The following is an 18313-nucleotide window of genomic DNA, read 5'->3' as shown; positions in this document are numbered from 1 at the left end:
GCTAAATGTATCAAAACTTTCTCCACCAATTTCATGTGCCAAAGTAATGATTTCAGCTGATAATGTAGATGTTTGAGTGGTTGCACTGTTTGCAACACATTCATGCCAAACTGCTTTCCATCAGGCATTTAAAGTTTGTGGTCTGATTTCAGTGATAGCAGATACAACATGATTTAAACAGTCCAAAATAGAAAATTTTTTTCCAAATGTCAGCTACTGTTTATGATTCATTTTCTAGTTTATCCAATATAAATTGAAAAGTGTGCTGAACATAATATTTTTTAAAAGTAGCAATTATGCCTTGATCTAATGGCTGAATAATGCTCGTTGTATTGGGTGGGAAAAAACAATACCTGCACATTTGGATGTTCTAAATGAGGATGACTTTGGTGCATTGTCAACAATTAATAAAACTTTAAAATCGAGAGCTTTCTGCTTCATATATGTTTCCACTTCTGATACAAAGCAATATTGAACCATTCAGTAAATACAGCAGTTGTTACCCAGACCTTTGTATTAGCCATCCAATACCGGCAGCTGTTTTAGATCTTTGCCTTTTATAGTAACGTGGACTGTGGATCAGTTTACCAGGAGGGGTTTCAACATTCGATCCCCTACTGCATTACTACAAAAGTAACACATTACTCGATATTTCCTTGCTTTCAACCCACATGCTTTTTTCTCAGACTTTGCAATGTAAGTTCGACTAGGCATTTTCTTCCAAAACAATCCTATTTCGGCAGCGTTAAACACTTGATCGGGACAATATCCACCATCTTCAATAATTATGGCTAACTTCTCTTGAAAATTTTTGGGTTATGCTTCATCTGCTGCTGCAACCTCGCCTGTAATCTTCATGTTATGAAGTGCATTCCCTTTTAAAAACACGGTTAGTCATCCTTTGCTAGCTGAAAATTCTTTATCAGCCTTGGAAGCGGAAGTAGATGGCTCCAATTGCTTCATTTATTCATAAAACTGAAGAGCTTTTTGGTAATTAAATAATCACTTATAGGAATTCTTCTTTGAGTTAATTCTTCAATCCAAATTACGAGCGCTCATTCCGTTTTTTTATAATAAAGCATCTCTTGAGTACGATAATAATTTGACACTTAGTTTTGTGCCAGAAATGACAGATTTTCTTGTTCGGTCTTCATTCTTTTTAATTGCTCTTATAGTAGATTCACCTAAATTAAAATGTTTACCAATCGTCGTAGATCCTTCTTTTTTTGCTAAGCAATCTAAAATTGCAATTTTCATTTCCAAAGAAAAGCAATTTCTTTGGTGCTTTTTTTTCTCCATTAGGCCAAATTAAATCTTTAAAATAAAAATTAGCAAAATTTAGACTTACAATTATGAAAAGACAAACCCTTACATGCAAAATTAAACTTCATGGACACTCACTGCTTACATGTTACTCACATTACACCAAAATGTGCTGCAACACACTGTTCATTATGTACAACGGGAAACCCTGAATTTGCATGAAATATGCATCACATAACTTCAAAACCGCATAAAAAGAGACCCTAGTGTGTGTGTGTGTATATTGACAAAAGTTGCTGTTGGTGATTTGCAACTTATTGATGTTAAATTACTATTATTTATATAATATAAAATTAGTCATATTAGTAGGTGTAATAATAATGACAATAAGTATTAAATAGAGTTTGTTATAAAGTATTATCAAGCACTTTAATTGTGTAAATATTATTAAGGAAAAGGGCATTAAACTTGATATTCAAATAGAAATAGTAAACTTAGATTTTATTCTCTGCCTATTTTAATCTATTGCAAGTCTTCATAGCATCTTTAGTGACAAACATGGTATGAAAATGATCAATATTCAGGGAAATCGAAAACAACTGCATTCTGAATAGTGAATGTATAGATTAGGTTAACACATTTTAGTAGAGCAGTTTTTAGTGAAAAGAGCAACTTTTGGAATTTTGTATAATCCATATTGGAAACGTGTGATTAATAGCATAAGTAAAGGTGGTTAGTGAAAACACAGCTGAATAAATTTATTCGTGAATTTAACATGTTGTTTTGGCAGTGTGCCACTTCACACAACCAAAATAAATTTTACCAACAAATGCCAGCTTAGTTGGCCTAGTAGTGAGCATATCTGCCCTTCAGCCAAAAGGCTGTGGGTTCAAATCCTGCCATGAGCATGGATGTTTGTGGTTGTCTGTGAAAATACTAATGATGGTGGGTTGGCGGTAGATGGCATTGGTATAGATCAGCGTTTCCCAAACTTTTCCTATGATGGAACACTTCACAAATCCTGAAATTTTTATTGAACCTTGGTTATTTTGTAATGTATTAATTAATTGTAAATTTAGCTGATTTTTATTATTAATTAATAATTGATCATTAGTTATTAATTAATAATTAATTAAACATCAATCAAACATAAACATCATTAAATTGATTTGTGCTGGTTTTCATTAACATATCCCATTCTGATTACCAAAAATTTATAATATAAGTACTTACGAGTGAATGCAGACTTTTTCTCCTGTGTGCTGGTAGTTTTCCCCTCCTTTTGTACATCCTGGAGATGGATGAATCACTAGCTGTTGCATCACAAACACCTTCAATAAGAGATTTCTTAACACCAAAATTAAACATAATCCCTTGTCTCTTATTCATATTAAAATTTAAATCTGCATCCTCTTACTTTTAAAAAATCACGGCACTATGCTTTCGAAACTTTCACCCTACAATACGAACTTGCAAAGAATGCATTCAGTATTACTAGATTTGAGAACCGGATACAGACTACCTTGATCTTCAATTTTAGTGGAAAAATTTTCTTTATACTTCCTTGCTGATTGGTCACTAACATTCGCAACACAGATGTTATTTCTTTCAATTTTTCCAAATGTTGAAACCTTTCAACATTTGGGAAAGGGAATACCGCTGTTTATAACCGGTCATAAAAATTGCCTGCAAGCGGATTATAACATCCTCTGTTCTCAAAACTGAAGGAAATGACATCTGTGTAGCAAATGTCAGTGACCAAGCGGCATATTTTTAAACATGGAAATATTGACGAATTAGCGTTAATTTTCACACATTGAAATCTTTCAACAATTGGGAAAGAGAATACCGCTGTTCATGACCGATCATAAAAATTGTCTGCAAGCCGATTACAACAATGGGCGGTGTATCCTTGGTTCTCAAAACTGAAAGAAATAAGATCTGTGTTGTAAATGTTAGTGACCAATCAGCAAGGAAGTATAAAGAAAATTTTTTCCACTAAAATTGAAGATCAAGGTAGTCTGTATCCGGTTCTCAAATCTAGTAATACTGAATACTTTCTTCGCAAATTTGTATTGTAGGGTGAAAGTTTCAAAACCGTAGTGCCGTGATTTTTTAAATTTAAGAGGGCTGCAGATTTAAATTTTAATATGAATAAGAGACAAAGGACTTTGTTTAATTTTGGTGTTTAGAAATCTCTTATTGAAGGTGCTTGTGATGCAACAGCTAGTGATTCATCCATCTCTAGCCTACAAAGTGATCTCCAGGATGTACAAAAGGAGGGAGAAACTACTAGTACACAGAAGAAAAATTCTGCATTCACTCGTAAGTACTTATAATAATACATGTATTATAAACTTTTGGTGATCAGAATGGGATATATCAATAAAAATTAGTACAAATTGATTTAATGATGTTTAATTAATTATTAATTAATAATAAAACATCAGCTAAATTAATTAATTAACACGTTACAAAATAACCAAGGGGTTCCGTGAAAATTTCAGGATTTGTGAAGTGTTCTGTCGTAGGAAAAGTATGGGAAATGCTGCCCTATGTTAAAAGTGTATCAGAAGGTATAGCCAAACTACTTGGCCTACCCCTTCTGTCTTATCAACAGTGTATCTACTTTTTTAGGCTCAGCTAAAGAAAATCTGCCTTTTAGCCCACCCTGAAGTGCATCAAATTCCTTGCTGGTGTGGATTATCGTATCTTGGTCAAACAGGTAGATCTGGAGAGCATGCATCACCACCAGACACCAAGTTCTTTGGAAAAAAATAAAGACTCTCCATAAAAGTAATAATCTCTTAGAACGTTTATATAAAGAGATTTGTGAGATCCTGCTACATCGACTGAACCTAATTGAAATGATGTATTTAAATTATCCCACTTATGGGATAATTTTTCACAAATTCCAGAATTAACTTTTAATTATATATATGTGTGTGTGTGTGTGTGTGTGTGTGTGTGTGTGTGTGTGTGTGTGTGTGTGTGTGTGTAATTAATTTTTTAACTTGGGGAAAGTTCTCCCATAAGGAGAACACTCACTGAGGAGACCTCAAAAAACGTTGAAACCGGTCTGGGTAGTGACCCCACCCATAATGTATTGCAGTATGCATCTTTTAGTGAGATGTGCTTTACATTATGGGAAAATACTAAGAATAGTGATCAGAGCTTTACCCACCTTTACAATGAGTTGCCTTGGTGTTGTACCATCTTTAGACTTGAACTATGTTTCAGGCGCAAACTTAATTGTTTGCATACTTGGAATTAGGAGTTAAATAACCAAGCTTATAAAATTACTTGGTAACCCAAATATATATATATATATAGCAATTTGTAGTATTAACTCGGTACTGGGATATACTGACCATAACTGAGACTAGAATAACAATTAAATTTATTCAAAACGCAACATGTTTCATCGGATTGTCCGACTTCTTCAGGCATGGGAACATAGAAAGCACGTAAACACTATAAGAAACATCGTTTCTTATAGTGTTTACTATAAGAAAGATGTTTACAAATACAAACAAGCTCACAACAATCTACAATTCCCAGGAGTGTACAAAATCACGTGTGACTGCGGGAAGCAATACTATGGCCAAACTGAAAATTCCATCCTCCTACGTCTAGAAGAACATCAGAAAGAGAGAGACATTGCCTACAAAAGAACTAGAGCAAGTGCCCTGTCAAGCCATGTACTGTTTTCAGTAAACACAAATGATGAAGGCCGTCAACATGAGATAAACTGGACAACAACCTCAAGCCTTCATATATGCCGTGACGAGGTGGACCGACACATAGTCGAGTCTAAGGAAATTGTTATCAACACTCATCACATAAATAATATCCTCAGCTAAAATCTACTGGACTTTCAGCTCTGCTATCCGATATTGGCACACGCGTGAAATCAGATGCACGCAACTATTTAACAATAGAACTTCAACACGGACTGTAGCTACAGTTCAAAGCTAACTGATTTTATAATAGTTGTATGATACGATGTTTCTTATAGTGTTTACTTGCTTTCTATGTTCCCATGCCTGAAGAAGTCGAACAATCTGATGAAACATGTTGTGTTTAGAATAAATTTAATTGTTATTCTAGTCTCGGTTATAGTCAGTATATATAAAATCTTTTTTTTTTTAATTATTCAGTCTTGTCAAAGTTATTTTTACTAGAACCTTAATGTAATTAAACCAAGATGCTCTACATCACGTATGTGCAGATTGTGTGTCATTGTTGAATATACCAGTTTCTGTTCTTGTTTAATTTGAAAGTTATACTGAAGATGCCCTTGATACCAGGGTGAAAATTGTATACTAATATATATATACAATTAGTATACAATTTAAATAAATAACTAATATGAACTAATATGAACTTAAATAACTACAATAAAATCCTTTCTTTTAGGGTTACACGGTGATCAGCACTCATATTTGTAGATTTAGGGACTCAAAAACACACGTGTTAAACAGATTATTTTATTAATTACAAATAAAATAAACTTGACGTTTAGACCTCTATATCGAGGTCATCATCAGAAGAATACAACTGTATGTAGAACCAAGCTACATGCTCATGCTTTCTATATCAGTAAGCTAAATCTACGCAGTTAATAAATCTTTTTTCTAGCCTGACCTCTAGTGATAAAAAAAAAATAAAAATAAATAAATAAAAATAAAAAAAAAAATTAAATAAATAAAATAAAAAAAAATAAAAAAATAAAATGAAATAAAAATAAAAAGTAAATAAATACAAAAAAAAAAAAAAAAAAAAATTAAGTTAGAGGCATTTCGGAAAAAATAGACAGAACACTTCGCAAATACAACATTAAAACCACCTTTAAACCCCCAAATAAGCTAAGACACCTACTCAGTACCTCTAAAGATCCTCTTCCACACCTAGCACACCCAGGGGTATACAAAATACACTGCACATGTAACATACCATACATAGGGGAAACAGGGCGAACTATCCCAATCAGACAAGACGAACACAAACGACACATTAAATACCTCCACTTCGGTAAAACAGGCCTTTCTGACCATGCACTCCAAACATACCATAGAATTGACTGGAAAAATACCAAGTCCCTACACCGCACCAAAACCTGGTTTGAGAGAAAATTTAAAGAGTCTTGTGAAATGCTCAAACACAACCCAAATCTCAACAAAAATGATGGCTTCACCATTTCAAGAATGTGGAGGACCCATCTACAACCTGTATAACATCCTAAACTAGCATTAGAAAAATTCCCACTACAAGAAGACAACCTGGTGACTTGGTGAAGTGTTTAGAACATTCAATAGCAACTGAAAGAAATCATTTTGTAACTATCCAGAATATTAATACATGAGGACTCTAACAGTTTATTGTAGTTGCATTTATCTATTTATGTGTATATATATATATATATATATATATTTTTTTTTTTTTTTTGTATTTATTTACTTTTTATTTTTATTTTATTTATTTATTTATTTTTTATTTTATTTATTTATTTATTTATTTTTTTTATTTTTATTTATTTATTTATTTATTTTTTTTCTTTTCTATCACTAGAGGTTAGGCTAGAAAAAAGATTTATTAACTGCGTAGATTTAGCTTACTGATATAGAAAGCATGAGCATGTAGCTTGGTTCTACATACAGTTGTATTCTTCTGATGATGACCTCGATATAGAGGTCGAAACGTCAAGTTTATTTTATTTGTAATTAATAAAATAATCTGTTTAACACGTGTGTTTTTGAGTCCCTAAATCTACAAATATGAGTACAATAAAATCCATTTTATGGTAGTTATTTATTTAAGATCATATTAGGGGATTCTGTATAGAGTGTTCTCTTTATAGAGAACTATAAAGCAGATTTTAGTTTTGATAAGCTTTAACATTGGATTCATATTTATGAATTTAGGGACACAAAACACACATGTTGAAAAGATTATTTTACTGATTAATAATAAAATAATAACGACGTTTCGACCCCTGTATTGAGGTCATCATCAGAAGGATACATGTGTATAAGAACCAAGCTACATGCTGTTGCACTCTATACTGGTAAATCACATCTACGTTGTTAACTAATCTTTTTTCTTAGCCTGCCCTCTAGTGATTAAAAAATAAAAAAAACTACAATAAACTCTGCTAAAGTCCTCATGTACTAGGATTCTTCTGGAATTATTCAGTTCATATTGTTATATTATGATTATCTTCTGTATTTGTAGAGTAAGATTGCTATTGAATGTTCAGGGGAAAAAAAAACACTTCACAAAGTCTTCTTGTATTGAGATTTTTCTTTGTGGTTGCTATGAAGGTTGCAGATGGGTCATCCACATTCTTGGAATGGTTAGACCATCATTTTTATTTAGATTCGGATCATGTTTGAGCATTTCACATGCTTCCATGAATTTCTGCTCGAACCAGGTTTTGGTGCGGTGTAGGGACTTGGTACCTTTCCAGTCAATTCTGTGGTGTTTGGAGTGTGTGGTCAGAAAGGCCGGTTTTTCCAAAATGGAGGTATTTTATGTGTTGTTTGTGTTCATCCTTCCTGATTGGGATGGTTCGCCCTGTTTCCCCTACATTATTTATGCTACAGGTGCATTGTATTTTGTAAACCCCTGGCTGGGCTAGGTGTGGCAGAGGATCGTTGGAAGAACTGAGTAGGTGTCTTAATTTTCTCGGGGGTTTAAAGGTGATTTTGATGTTGTATTTGTGTAGTGTTCTGTCTATTTTTTCGGAAATGCCTCTAACATATGGTATAGCAGTAGCATTCTTGAAATCTTTTTTGTTATTACTGGTATCTTTGTGGAGGATCTTGTGAATGGTTTTTATACTGTATCCATTTTTTATAAAGGTATGTTTGATCGTCTCATATTCATGATTAAGAGTTTGTTCATTTGAACAAATAGTTTGAGCGCTGTGTTTAAGGGTGCTTATGACCCTAGTTTTTGTGTTGGGTGGTGATAAGAAGTTTTGTGTATGTACTGGCCTGTGTGTGTAGGTTTGCGGTAAACTGAGAAGGAGAGACAGATTAAAGTTCTACTAAAAATAACTTTGACAAGACATGAAGGAAGACGTGTGACAAGTGTGTCTAGGAACAGAAGAGAGTTGTTTTTTTTTTCTATTTCAATGGTGAATTGAATGCGTTTGTGTTGTTTGTTCAGGTGGCTAAGGAATGTATTTAGTGCTTTGCGGCCATGGAGCCAAATGACGAAAATATCGTCCCGTATCTGAGCCAGATTTTGGGTTTTAGGCAAGCCGACTCTAGAGCTCATTGCTCAAAGTCTTCCATATAAAAGTTCGCTATTGGGGGGGAAAGTGGCGAGCCCATGGCTGTACCCTTTTTTTGAAGGTAAAAATTGTTTTGCCACACGAAATATCCGGAACGGAGTACAGGGGCCAAGAGGACCGTGATGTTATGTGGAAATATGTTCTTTAAGAGCAAGATAGTATCATTGATTGGGACATTGGTGAAAAGGGAAGTTATGTCAAAGCTGACTAATAGATCTTGGTCGTTGAGTGTAACGTTTTTAATTTTGTTTATGAAATGTTGCATATTTTTTATGTAGGAAGGGAAATGACCAACCAATTCATTGAGTGTGGCCGCTAATTTTTTGGCTAAGTGGTAATTTGGGCTGTTGATTCCTTCCACAATTGGACGTAATGGTGTGTCTGTTTTGTGTACTTTTGGCAGGCCGTAAAATCTGGGCGTGCAGGCACACTGCGGTATTAATTTTTTAATTATTTGTTCCGGCCACGTGTTAACTGATTTAAGTAGTTCGGTAGTTTTCTTTTTGTTGCGTTGCATGGGGTTGTAATTTACCATTTGGTAGGTGTTGTGGTCCGATACCAAATGGTTCGTTTTTTCTATGTAGGTTGTCCTATTTAAAACAATAGTGACATTCCCTTCATCTGCTTTTGTGATAATGTCACGGTTATTATTATTATTTTTTTTTAGTGATTTGAGGGCAGTTTTTCAGCTTTGTTTAGGTTGCTGCTTAATTTTTTGGTTGAATTTAGTAAACAGGCAGTTTCCCATCCATATTTTGTCAGCTAAATTGGCGGGGAGAGATCTTAAACCTCTCTAGATATGATAGATTATATCTAGTTTATTTACTGACCTCGGAGCAATGGCGTAATTTAAACGTTTCTCTAGTAGCGAGAGTTCACCTTGGGTGAGGTTGTAATCCGATTGGTTGATAACCAGACAGTGGTCCGATGGTAGCTGGTTGCTCCTAACTGCATTTGTGGGTGATTGGCTGCTCCTTTTGTTATGGCGTCATAATTGTCTTGTGTTTTCCTGTAGTTTTAATGCTTGAAACTTTGTTATTAATTGTTCTTTGTTTTTGAGTAATAGATGCTTGGCTGAGTTGTCTGTGATCTTGTCCAGAATATCCCAAATTTCTGGATTAACGTAACTGGATAGCTCAAATTTTAGTGTAACACTTTGGCTTGGGTAAATGCTAAGTTCTTTCATGCCTCGTGGATCTGTTCTCTTAGCAACGCTTTTTCTAGCCTGGCATAGATACAGAGCGCTTTAGCTGAAGTAAATTTCTTCTTTAGTTTAATGCAGTTGGGTATTAAGTTGCTGTCTCTACATCGTTTCAAAAAGGCTAGTCTATTGATTAACATGGAACTGTATCTTTCGTTTACCGTAGAGGCTGCACTGCTTGTGGGTCACATCTCCATGGATTATGATGACTCTTTCTTTTAAGATTACACGGTGATCAGCATTCATATTTATAAATTTAGGGACACAAAACACACATGTTGAAAAGATTATTATACTGATTAATAATAAAATAATAACTTGACGTTTCGACCCCTGTATTGAGGTCATCATCAGAAGGATACATGTGTATAAGAACCAAGCTACATGCTGTTGCACTCTATACAGGTAAATTACATCTACATTGTTAACTAATCTTTTTTCTTAGCCTGCCCTCTAGTGATTTACAAAAAAAAAAAAACTACAATAAATTCTGCTAAAGTCCTCACGTACTAGGATTCTTCTGGAATTATACAGTTCAAAGTTTTCAAAGTTAATAAAGTTTCAAGCATTAAAACTACAGGAAAGCACAAGACAATTATGACGCCATAACAAAAGGAGCAGCCAATCACCCACAAATGCAGTTAGGAGCAACCAGCTACCATCGGACCACTGTCTGGTTATCAACCAATCGGATTACAACCTCACCCAAGGTGAACTCTCGCTACTAGAGAAACGTTTAAATTACGCCATTGCTCCGAGGTCAGTAAATAAACTAGATATAATCTATCATATCTAGAGAGGTTTAAGATCTCTCCCCGCCAATTTAGCTGACAAAATATGGATGGGAAACTGCCTGTTTACTAAATTCAACCAAAAAATTAAGCAGCAACCTAAACAAAGCTGAAAAACGGACCCTCAAATCCCTAAAAAAAAATAATGAAATAACTATGACATTATCACAAAAGCAGATAAAGGGAATGCCACTGTTGTTTTAAATCGGACAACCTACATAGAAAAAATGAACCATTTGGTATCGGACCACAACACCTACCAAATGGTAAATTACAACGCAGTGCAACAAAAAGAAAACTACTGAACTACTTAAATCAGTTAACACATGGCCGGAAGAAATAATTAAAAAAATTAATACTGCAGTGTGCCTGCATGTCCAGATTTTATGGCCTGCCAAAAGTACACAAAACAGACAAGAATTGTGGAAGGAATCGACAGCCCGAATTACCACTTAGCCAAAAAATTAGTGGCCACACTCAAGGAATTGGTTGGTCATTTCCCTTCCTACATAAAAAATACACAACATTTCATAAACAAAATTAAAAACATTACACTAAATGACCAAGATCTATTAGTCAGCTTTGACATAATTTCCCTTTTCACCAATGTCCCAATCAATGATACTATCTTGCTCTTACAGAACATATTTCCACACGACATCACGGTCCTCTTTGCCTCTGTACTCTGTTCCGGATATTTCATGTGGCAAAACAATTTTTACCTTCAAAAAGAGGGTACAGCCATGGGCTCGCCACTTTCCCCCCCCAATAGCGAACTTTTATATGGAAGACTTTGAGCAATGAGCTCTAGAGTCGGCTTGCCTAAAACCCAAAATTTGGCTCAGATATGTCGATGATATTTTCGCCATTTGGCTCCACAGCCGCGAAACACTAAATACATTACTTAGCCACCTGAACAAACAACACAATTCACCATTGAAATAGAAAAAAAACACCTCTCTTCCATTCCTGGACACACTTGTCACACGTCTTCCTTCAGGCTGTCTCTCCTTCTCAGTTTACCGCAAACCTACACACACACAGGCCAGTACCTACACAAAACTTCTTATCACCACAACACAAAATCTAGGGTCATAAGCACCCTTAAACACAGCGCTCAAACTATTTGTTCAAATGAAAAAGCTCTTAACCATGAATATGAAACCATCAAACATACCTTTATAAAAAAATGGATACAGTAATACAGTATAAAAACCATTCACAAGATCCTCCACAAAGACACCACTAATAACAAAAAAGATTTCAAGAATGCTATTGCTATACCACATGTTAGAGGCATTTCCGAAAAAATAGACAGAACACTACACAAATACAACATGAAAACCACCTTGAAACCCCCGAGAAAATTAAGACACCTACTCAGTTCTTCCAAGGATCCTCTGTCACACCTAGCCTAGCCAGGGGTTTACAAAATACATGCACTTGTAGCATACCATATGTAGGGAAAACAGGTGAACCATCCCAATCAGGAAGGATGAACACAAACGAAACATAAAATACCTCCATTTTGGAAAAACCGGCCTTTCTGACCACACACTCCAAACATACCACAGAATTGATTGGAAAGGTACCAAGTCCCCACACTGCACCAAAATCTGGTTCGAGCAGAAATTCATGGAAGCACTTTGTAAATGCTCAAACATGATCCGAATCTGAATAAAAATGATGGTCTAACCATTCCAAGAATGTGGATGACCCATCTGCAACCTTCATAGCAACCACAAAGAAAAATCTCAATACAAGAAGACTTTGTGAAGTGTTTTTTTTCCTCTTAACATTCAATAGCAATCTTACTGTACAAATACAGAAGATAATCATAATATAACAATATGAACTGTATAATTAGAGAAGAATCCTAGTACGTGAGGACTTTAGCAGAGTTTATTGTAGTGTTTTTTTTTTTTTTTTAATCACTAGAGGGCAGGCCAAGAAAAAAGATTAGTTAACAACGTAGATGTAATTTACCTGTATAGAGTGCAACAGCATGTATCTTGGTTCGTATACACATGTATCCTTCTGACGATGACCTCAATATAGTAGTCGAAACGTCAAGTTGTTATTTTATTAGTAATTAGTAAAATAATCTTTTCAACATGTGTGTTTTGTGTCTCTAAATTCATAAATATGAATGCTGATCACCGTGTAACCTTAAAAGAAAGATTTAACATTGGATGTTGAGACCTCGGGTGTTGGTAAAGTCAGTGTAGTTTTTTTTAACACTGAGTTTTGATTGTTGAGTTATTTTTGAGTATTTTTTTTGTTGTTTTTTTGCAATTTTTTGATTGAATTTTTTGTAATTTTTGTGATAGTTTTTTTTTTATTTAAATGTGGTGACTACAATTTTTTACAGTGCCTTCTTTTAAGAAAGATTTGCTTAAATATTATAATTATATAAGAACTTCATCGAGGTTTTGTTGCTGGTTTAACAATAAGTATGGATTATATTATTCATGCAGAGTATTTCATTTTGTTTAGCAGTTCAGATTAAATTTTATGTGTTTAACAGATATTACTGCATTTCATAACGATTGATTTTAATGTAATTAATTTATTGGTAGGCCTGGGTCCTCATAGTCTTGCAACCAATATTACTTTACTAAGAGCTACTGAGGTTGACGAAATATTTGAAGGAAAAGATGAAAAGTATAAGGCTGTTTCTATTAGCACAGAGCCGCCAATATCAAGGTAAATTTTGTTTGTTCATTTTTAAGCAAGGAATAAAAGGAAAGTTTTAGTTATCGGTAGTTCCAAAGAAAGGTTTGTGTGTTTACACAGGGCACTGATATTTATTTGCCATCTAATGACATTCACACTTACTTGGAATTCAAATCCATACCATGATAGTTGAAGAGCAAATGTGCTATCTACTCTAACATCCAAACCATTTGGTCATCATCATACGTAGCAAGGATTTAGGCCTAGCATGGCCTGTTCCAGCCTTAGAAGTCATCGGTGACTTGTTTAAGAGGACATCCTGGTTTTCTTTTTCCTAAAGTTTTCTAAGTCAACCAAATGGTTGACTTAGAAAATAATATAAAGATATCAGTTTAAAATTAACTGATATCTTTATATTATGACATCTGAAGAAACTGCAGAAGCTATCCGGATACTTGTTCTACCCACTCTTTAACATGGAAGCCAGGAGCATAGTACTTCACTATGCTCCTGGCTTTCATGTGATTAAAGATGCTGCTTTCCTCTGCTCTTAAATGTTGATAAATTGATAATTCCAACCTAACCAACCTTACCAGCATTCTTTTTTTGGAAACATCATGGTGTAGGCAACATGAATGCCATCCAAATGAGGGCTGACAGTTCTCATACCATAACACTGCTGTTTGCCACACTTACCAGATGAAGTAATTTACTTTGATCTAAACAACATTTTCTGCAGGTGTGGATCTAGACACATCCATCTGAAAAGTGTATATTTGTTATTTATTACTTCATACCATGGTTCTCTGCTGGAGAAGTGTGGAAGTAACCTGTCATGATATGGAGAACAGTGGCGTGAAGTAACATGTATGCTATGAAGAACTTTTATAACACTATCCAATTATGGCAAATTAACTTACACTAGGTAAATCTAAGATGATGTCTGGTTTCAATGGTAGGATGAATGTCCTACCATTGAAACCAGACATCTTAACTTCATGCAGTAGAACTGCATGAAGTTAAGACTCATTGTAGGACATCCCAACTGTCCCACACATATTTCATCAAACCATTCCTGAAACTCATCACTCTTTTTACACTCACCACACTCTTAATGCATTCTACTCACCAATTACTCCCTACATTCTATGAAAAATCATTACTCCCTACATTCTATGAAAAATCTCTTTCATATTACTTGGTTACAAACTTTTATTGGAAAGTGGAATACATAGTATTCTACTTTCCAATAAAGTAGAAAGTAGAATACATAATGTACCCAAGTTAAAAAACTTTCCACATCTTATATTTTATAAGATGTGAGATTTTATATTTATAAGGTCAAAGCACCTTGTGGCAACTTGTTTTGGTAAAATACATATGAACTGTGCATTACTTCATCCTTAGCATTTTCAGGTCTGGCTCCCACTGAACGAGACCTCAATAAAGGTCAAAACTGGTATGGGTAGTGACTATTGCCTTTAATGTTTAGCTTCATACATCTCCTCTGCTCTTAAATGTTGATAAATTGATAATTTCAACCCAACATTAGCATCATACATCTCCGCAAGGGGATGTGCTTTACGTTAAGGGGAAAATACTAAAAAAAGTGATCAGAACTTTATCCACCTTTACCACGAGTTGCCTCGACTGGCACCACAATGAGTTGCCTTGGACTTGCACTACTTGCAGGTGCAAACTTGACTTTCTTGTCTGTTTGCTTACTTGGGAAATAGGATTAAAACCAAGTTTATATAAAATTACTTGGTATCTTGAATACATTTTATTGGTGATCACTTCCAATGAAAATTGGAAGTGATCACCATTTCGTTTTGAGCAGGATAAAATTGAATTTCATATTGAAAAGGCATAAGCTGTATATAAGCAGTGGTCAAACCAATTTTAACTTCTGTATCCAAGAGCTGTGTTAGAAATAAAACACTTGATCAAAGACTGGAGACCACAGATGCCAAAGTTTTGAGAAAGATTGGTGGGGTGAGCAGATGGCATCAATGGTAGTATCATATTAAAAATGAGGATCTTAGGAAGGAACTTGGCATTGTTAGTTTTCAAGAATGTGTTATAATAAATTTAGTTTAATCTTTTATCCAAGTGTGTGCAAACAAAGTTTGCGCCTGAAAGTATCTTCAGGACTGGGGTAAAGTGGTACAACACTGGGCAACTCCTTGTGAAGGTGGAGCAAGCTACCAAAACTCCTATCTCAGTATCTCCCATAATGCACAACATATCTCCTTGCGGATATGTATAATGTTATGCATTAAGGGAAGGGCCACTACCCAGACTAGTTTCGACCTTTATTGAGGTCTCTTCAGTGGGAGCCAGGCCCAAATGGAGATACCAAGGCAGAAGCATTAGCAAGGTCATCTCCTCCTATAGGAGCTGCCAAACGGTGTGCCACCTTTTTATTAAATTACTCTGGATTTAGAGAAAGATGTTGAAAGTTTATTTTTCACTTGGTCAGACTATAATAAATTTAGTTTAATCCTTTATCCAAGTGTGTGCAAACAAAGTTTGCGCCTGGAAGTCTTTACCGCACTCCTGAAGATACTTTCAGGCGCAAACTTTGTTTGCACACACTTGGATAAAGGATTAAAACTAAATTTATTATAGTCTGACCAAGTGAAAAATAAACTTTCAACAAGAATGTGTTAGCAGAGCTAATCTCCAGTGTTATGGTTATCTAAACAGAATGGGAGAGGAATGATTAGCAAAACCATTTCTTTGCTTGGTTAAGACCCAGAGGTACATCAAGACATAGGTGGTTTAATAGTAAAAAGTGCCTTAGATGATAGAAACATATGATCTAGTAATATTGTAGTCATGACAGATAACAGATGAATTTTGAGGAAAATTGTCGATGGGAAATTATTAATGATGTAACTTTTTCAGGTAGTAATATCATAATATCCTGTACACTCCTGAGGGTAGATGTCAGCAATTTGATGCCATGAAGGGTATCTCTATGGAGTCAGAAGATTCAACCTTTCATGACATACTCCACCTTTACTGTGAGTTGCCCCTGTCATGAAAGGTTTGCTTACACTTGGATCTGCCGACACTTTTATAGTTTCTATATTCGGCATGAAACTTTTGTAGTTTCTCTATTCAGTTTTGAAATAATGTTGGATTCTTTCCTTATCTCTTCAACATCTCTGGTTTCAGTCATCCTGTTGTTTATCATTGTTACTGCTTTTGCTGAGAATTCCTTTATGATTCCTCTTTTAGTTTTAGTCATGGAAAACTTTTAGGCTGTTTTGTTGGTATGCATCTTTGCAATTTTTAGCTTTTTCTTCTAGCCATTTTTCTTTGGCTTTTTTGCACAGGTTATTGTAACGTCTCTGTATTTTTGTTTCCTTATTAGAGTACGTATTTAAGTATGATCCAAATTGATCCAGTCTTCTCTATATCCTTCTACCTAAATTTTATATCTTTCTCCTTAATATATAACCCAGGTTGACCCCCCCTAGGGATATTTTCTCTTCAGAAACTGGCAAATTTATATTTTAACTGCGCCAGCCAGCTTCCTATAACAAGAATATAATTCAGGCTCAGGGAAATATTCCTAGGTTTTAGGCATATACGTTAATCTAAATTCACACGCGAATATATAGGTCTTGGTTCCTTGCTTTCATGACCTAAGATCTAATCTCTATTATATAATTTTCTAAACTCTTTCCCGCTATTTGGTTCGAATTTATAAGTGGTAGGTTGACACCTCGAATTCAGGCAAGACTCAGATTCAAATAACAAAACATGTTTATTAATACTAAAAGACAGGTACATTAAATCTTGTATCAAGTTATCAAAACTTCTGAATTTCTAGCTAAGTTAATGTCTTATGCTTATCTATACAAACTGTTCAATACTAATCTGACTTTCTCACATAAACTGACATGCAAAATCATATAATACAATGGATAATTTAAACAATGTTACACTCAAGTCAAGTTCCTTCATTCACATTTACTTTAAATAGATATTTCTCAAATCATTTCTCTCTTAGTTAAGTTTACTCAATTAACAAAGGGTTTTCACTATTTCAATTATATACACGTTAGAGATTTATGATATACAATTTTTTGACTAATAGAATTGGCTGTATTAATTATTCTATCCCAGTGGTTCTCAAATCCCTTGAAGATTTCCAGGTGTGCTCTGTGGTATTCCAGAGAAATATGTGTCCAGATATAAAAATAAATATAGTTACTCTATTATACCTTTTCATTACGAATATACCGCTCTTTTTATCAACACATCATTATCATGTTAAGTAACAGTGGTTTTTCTTGCAAAGAGAACAAGAATATGGTTTATTCTTGTTGTGTATATTACTTATTTTAAAAGTGTTGGAAGTGGATGTTATGTGCATATTGCTTATTTTCAGATAAATACACCCAAATAAAATGGATAGATTTCTCAAAAAGAAGCGTGATATTGAAGAATCCGATTCTGGAAGTGAGTGAAAGTTAAGTGCAAGTAAGAAAGCAAAATCGCGGCCTACTCGCAAATATAATGAAAGTTATTTAAGCTTTGGTACTTGGACCGGAAGTGAAGATCATCCTTTGCTGCTATGTTTAGTATGTGGATGTAAAATGGCAAATGAATTATTGCTTCCCAGTAAATTGAGTAAACATTTTAAAACTATACACTCGAATTTACAAGATAAATCTGTAATTTTTTTCAAGAGATAGTCTGAACAGCAAACAAAAGCGGCAAATTCTTTTAAAAGTATAATGATTTCTGATAAAACTCAAATCGCTTCTTATCAAGTCTCAGAACTGATAGCAAAAAATACGAAAGATCATACTTTAGGTGAGTCACTTATTTTGTCTGCATGCAAAAAAATGGTCATGGCAATGCTAGGAAATGAAGCAGCAATGAAAATAAGCAAGATTCCTCTATCCAACGATACAGTTCACAGGCGTATTATAGAAATGTCTTCTGATATCGAGAAAAATGTATGCAGTAATAAACTTCAGTATTCAAATTTTGCATTGTAAGTTGATGAGTCAACAGACATTACCAACAAGGCGCAACTCTTAGCATTCGTCCGTCTTATTA

The 18313-nt window shown here is 34.5% G+C and overlaps 1 protein-coding gene across 1 annotated transcript in view; it reads left to right on the top strand.

The window, feature by feature from the left end:
* Snr1 (SWI/SNF related, matrix associated, actin dependent regulator of chromatin, subfamily b, member 1) overlaps positions 1 to 18313 on the top strand; it is a 286904-nt gene that overhangs the window by 72776 nt on the left and 195815 nt on the right. The window contains exon 3 of the mRNA XM_090391621.1: positions 13135 to 13261. Coding sequence (XP_090247747.1) covers positions 13135 to 13261 — 127 coding nt within the window. The remainder of the gene's footprint in view (positions 1 to 13134; positions 13262 to 18313) is intronic.

This window comes from Typopeltis vanoorti, chromosome 4 (genome assembly GCF_054136105.1).
Source record: "Typopeltis vanoorti isolate ZY-2024b chromosome 4, IOZ_Tvanoo_1.0, whole genome shotgun sequence".
In the NCBI taxonomy this organism is placed as follows: domain Eukaryota; kingdom Metazoa; phylum Arthropoda; class Arachnida; order Uropygi; family Thelyphonidae; genus Typopeltis; species Typopeltis vanoorti.
The sequence above is the reverse complement of the archived record's forward strand: the minus strand, read 5'-3'. Positions and strand labels throughout refer to the sequence as shown.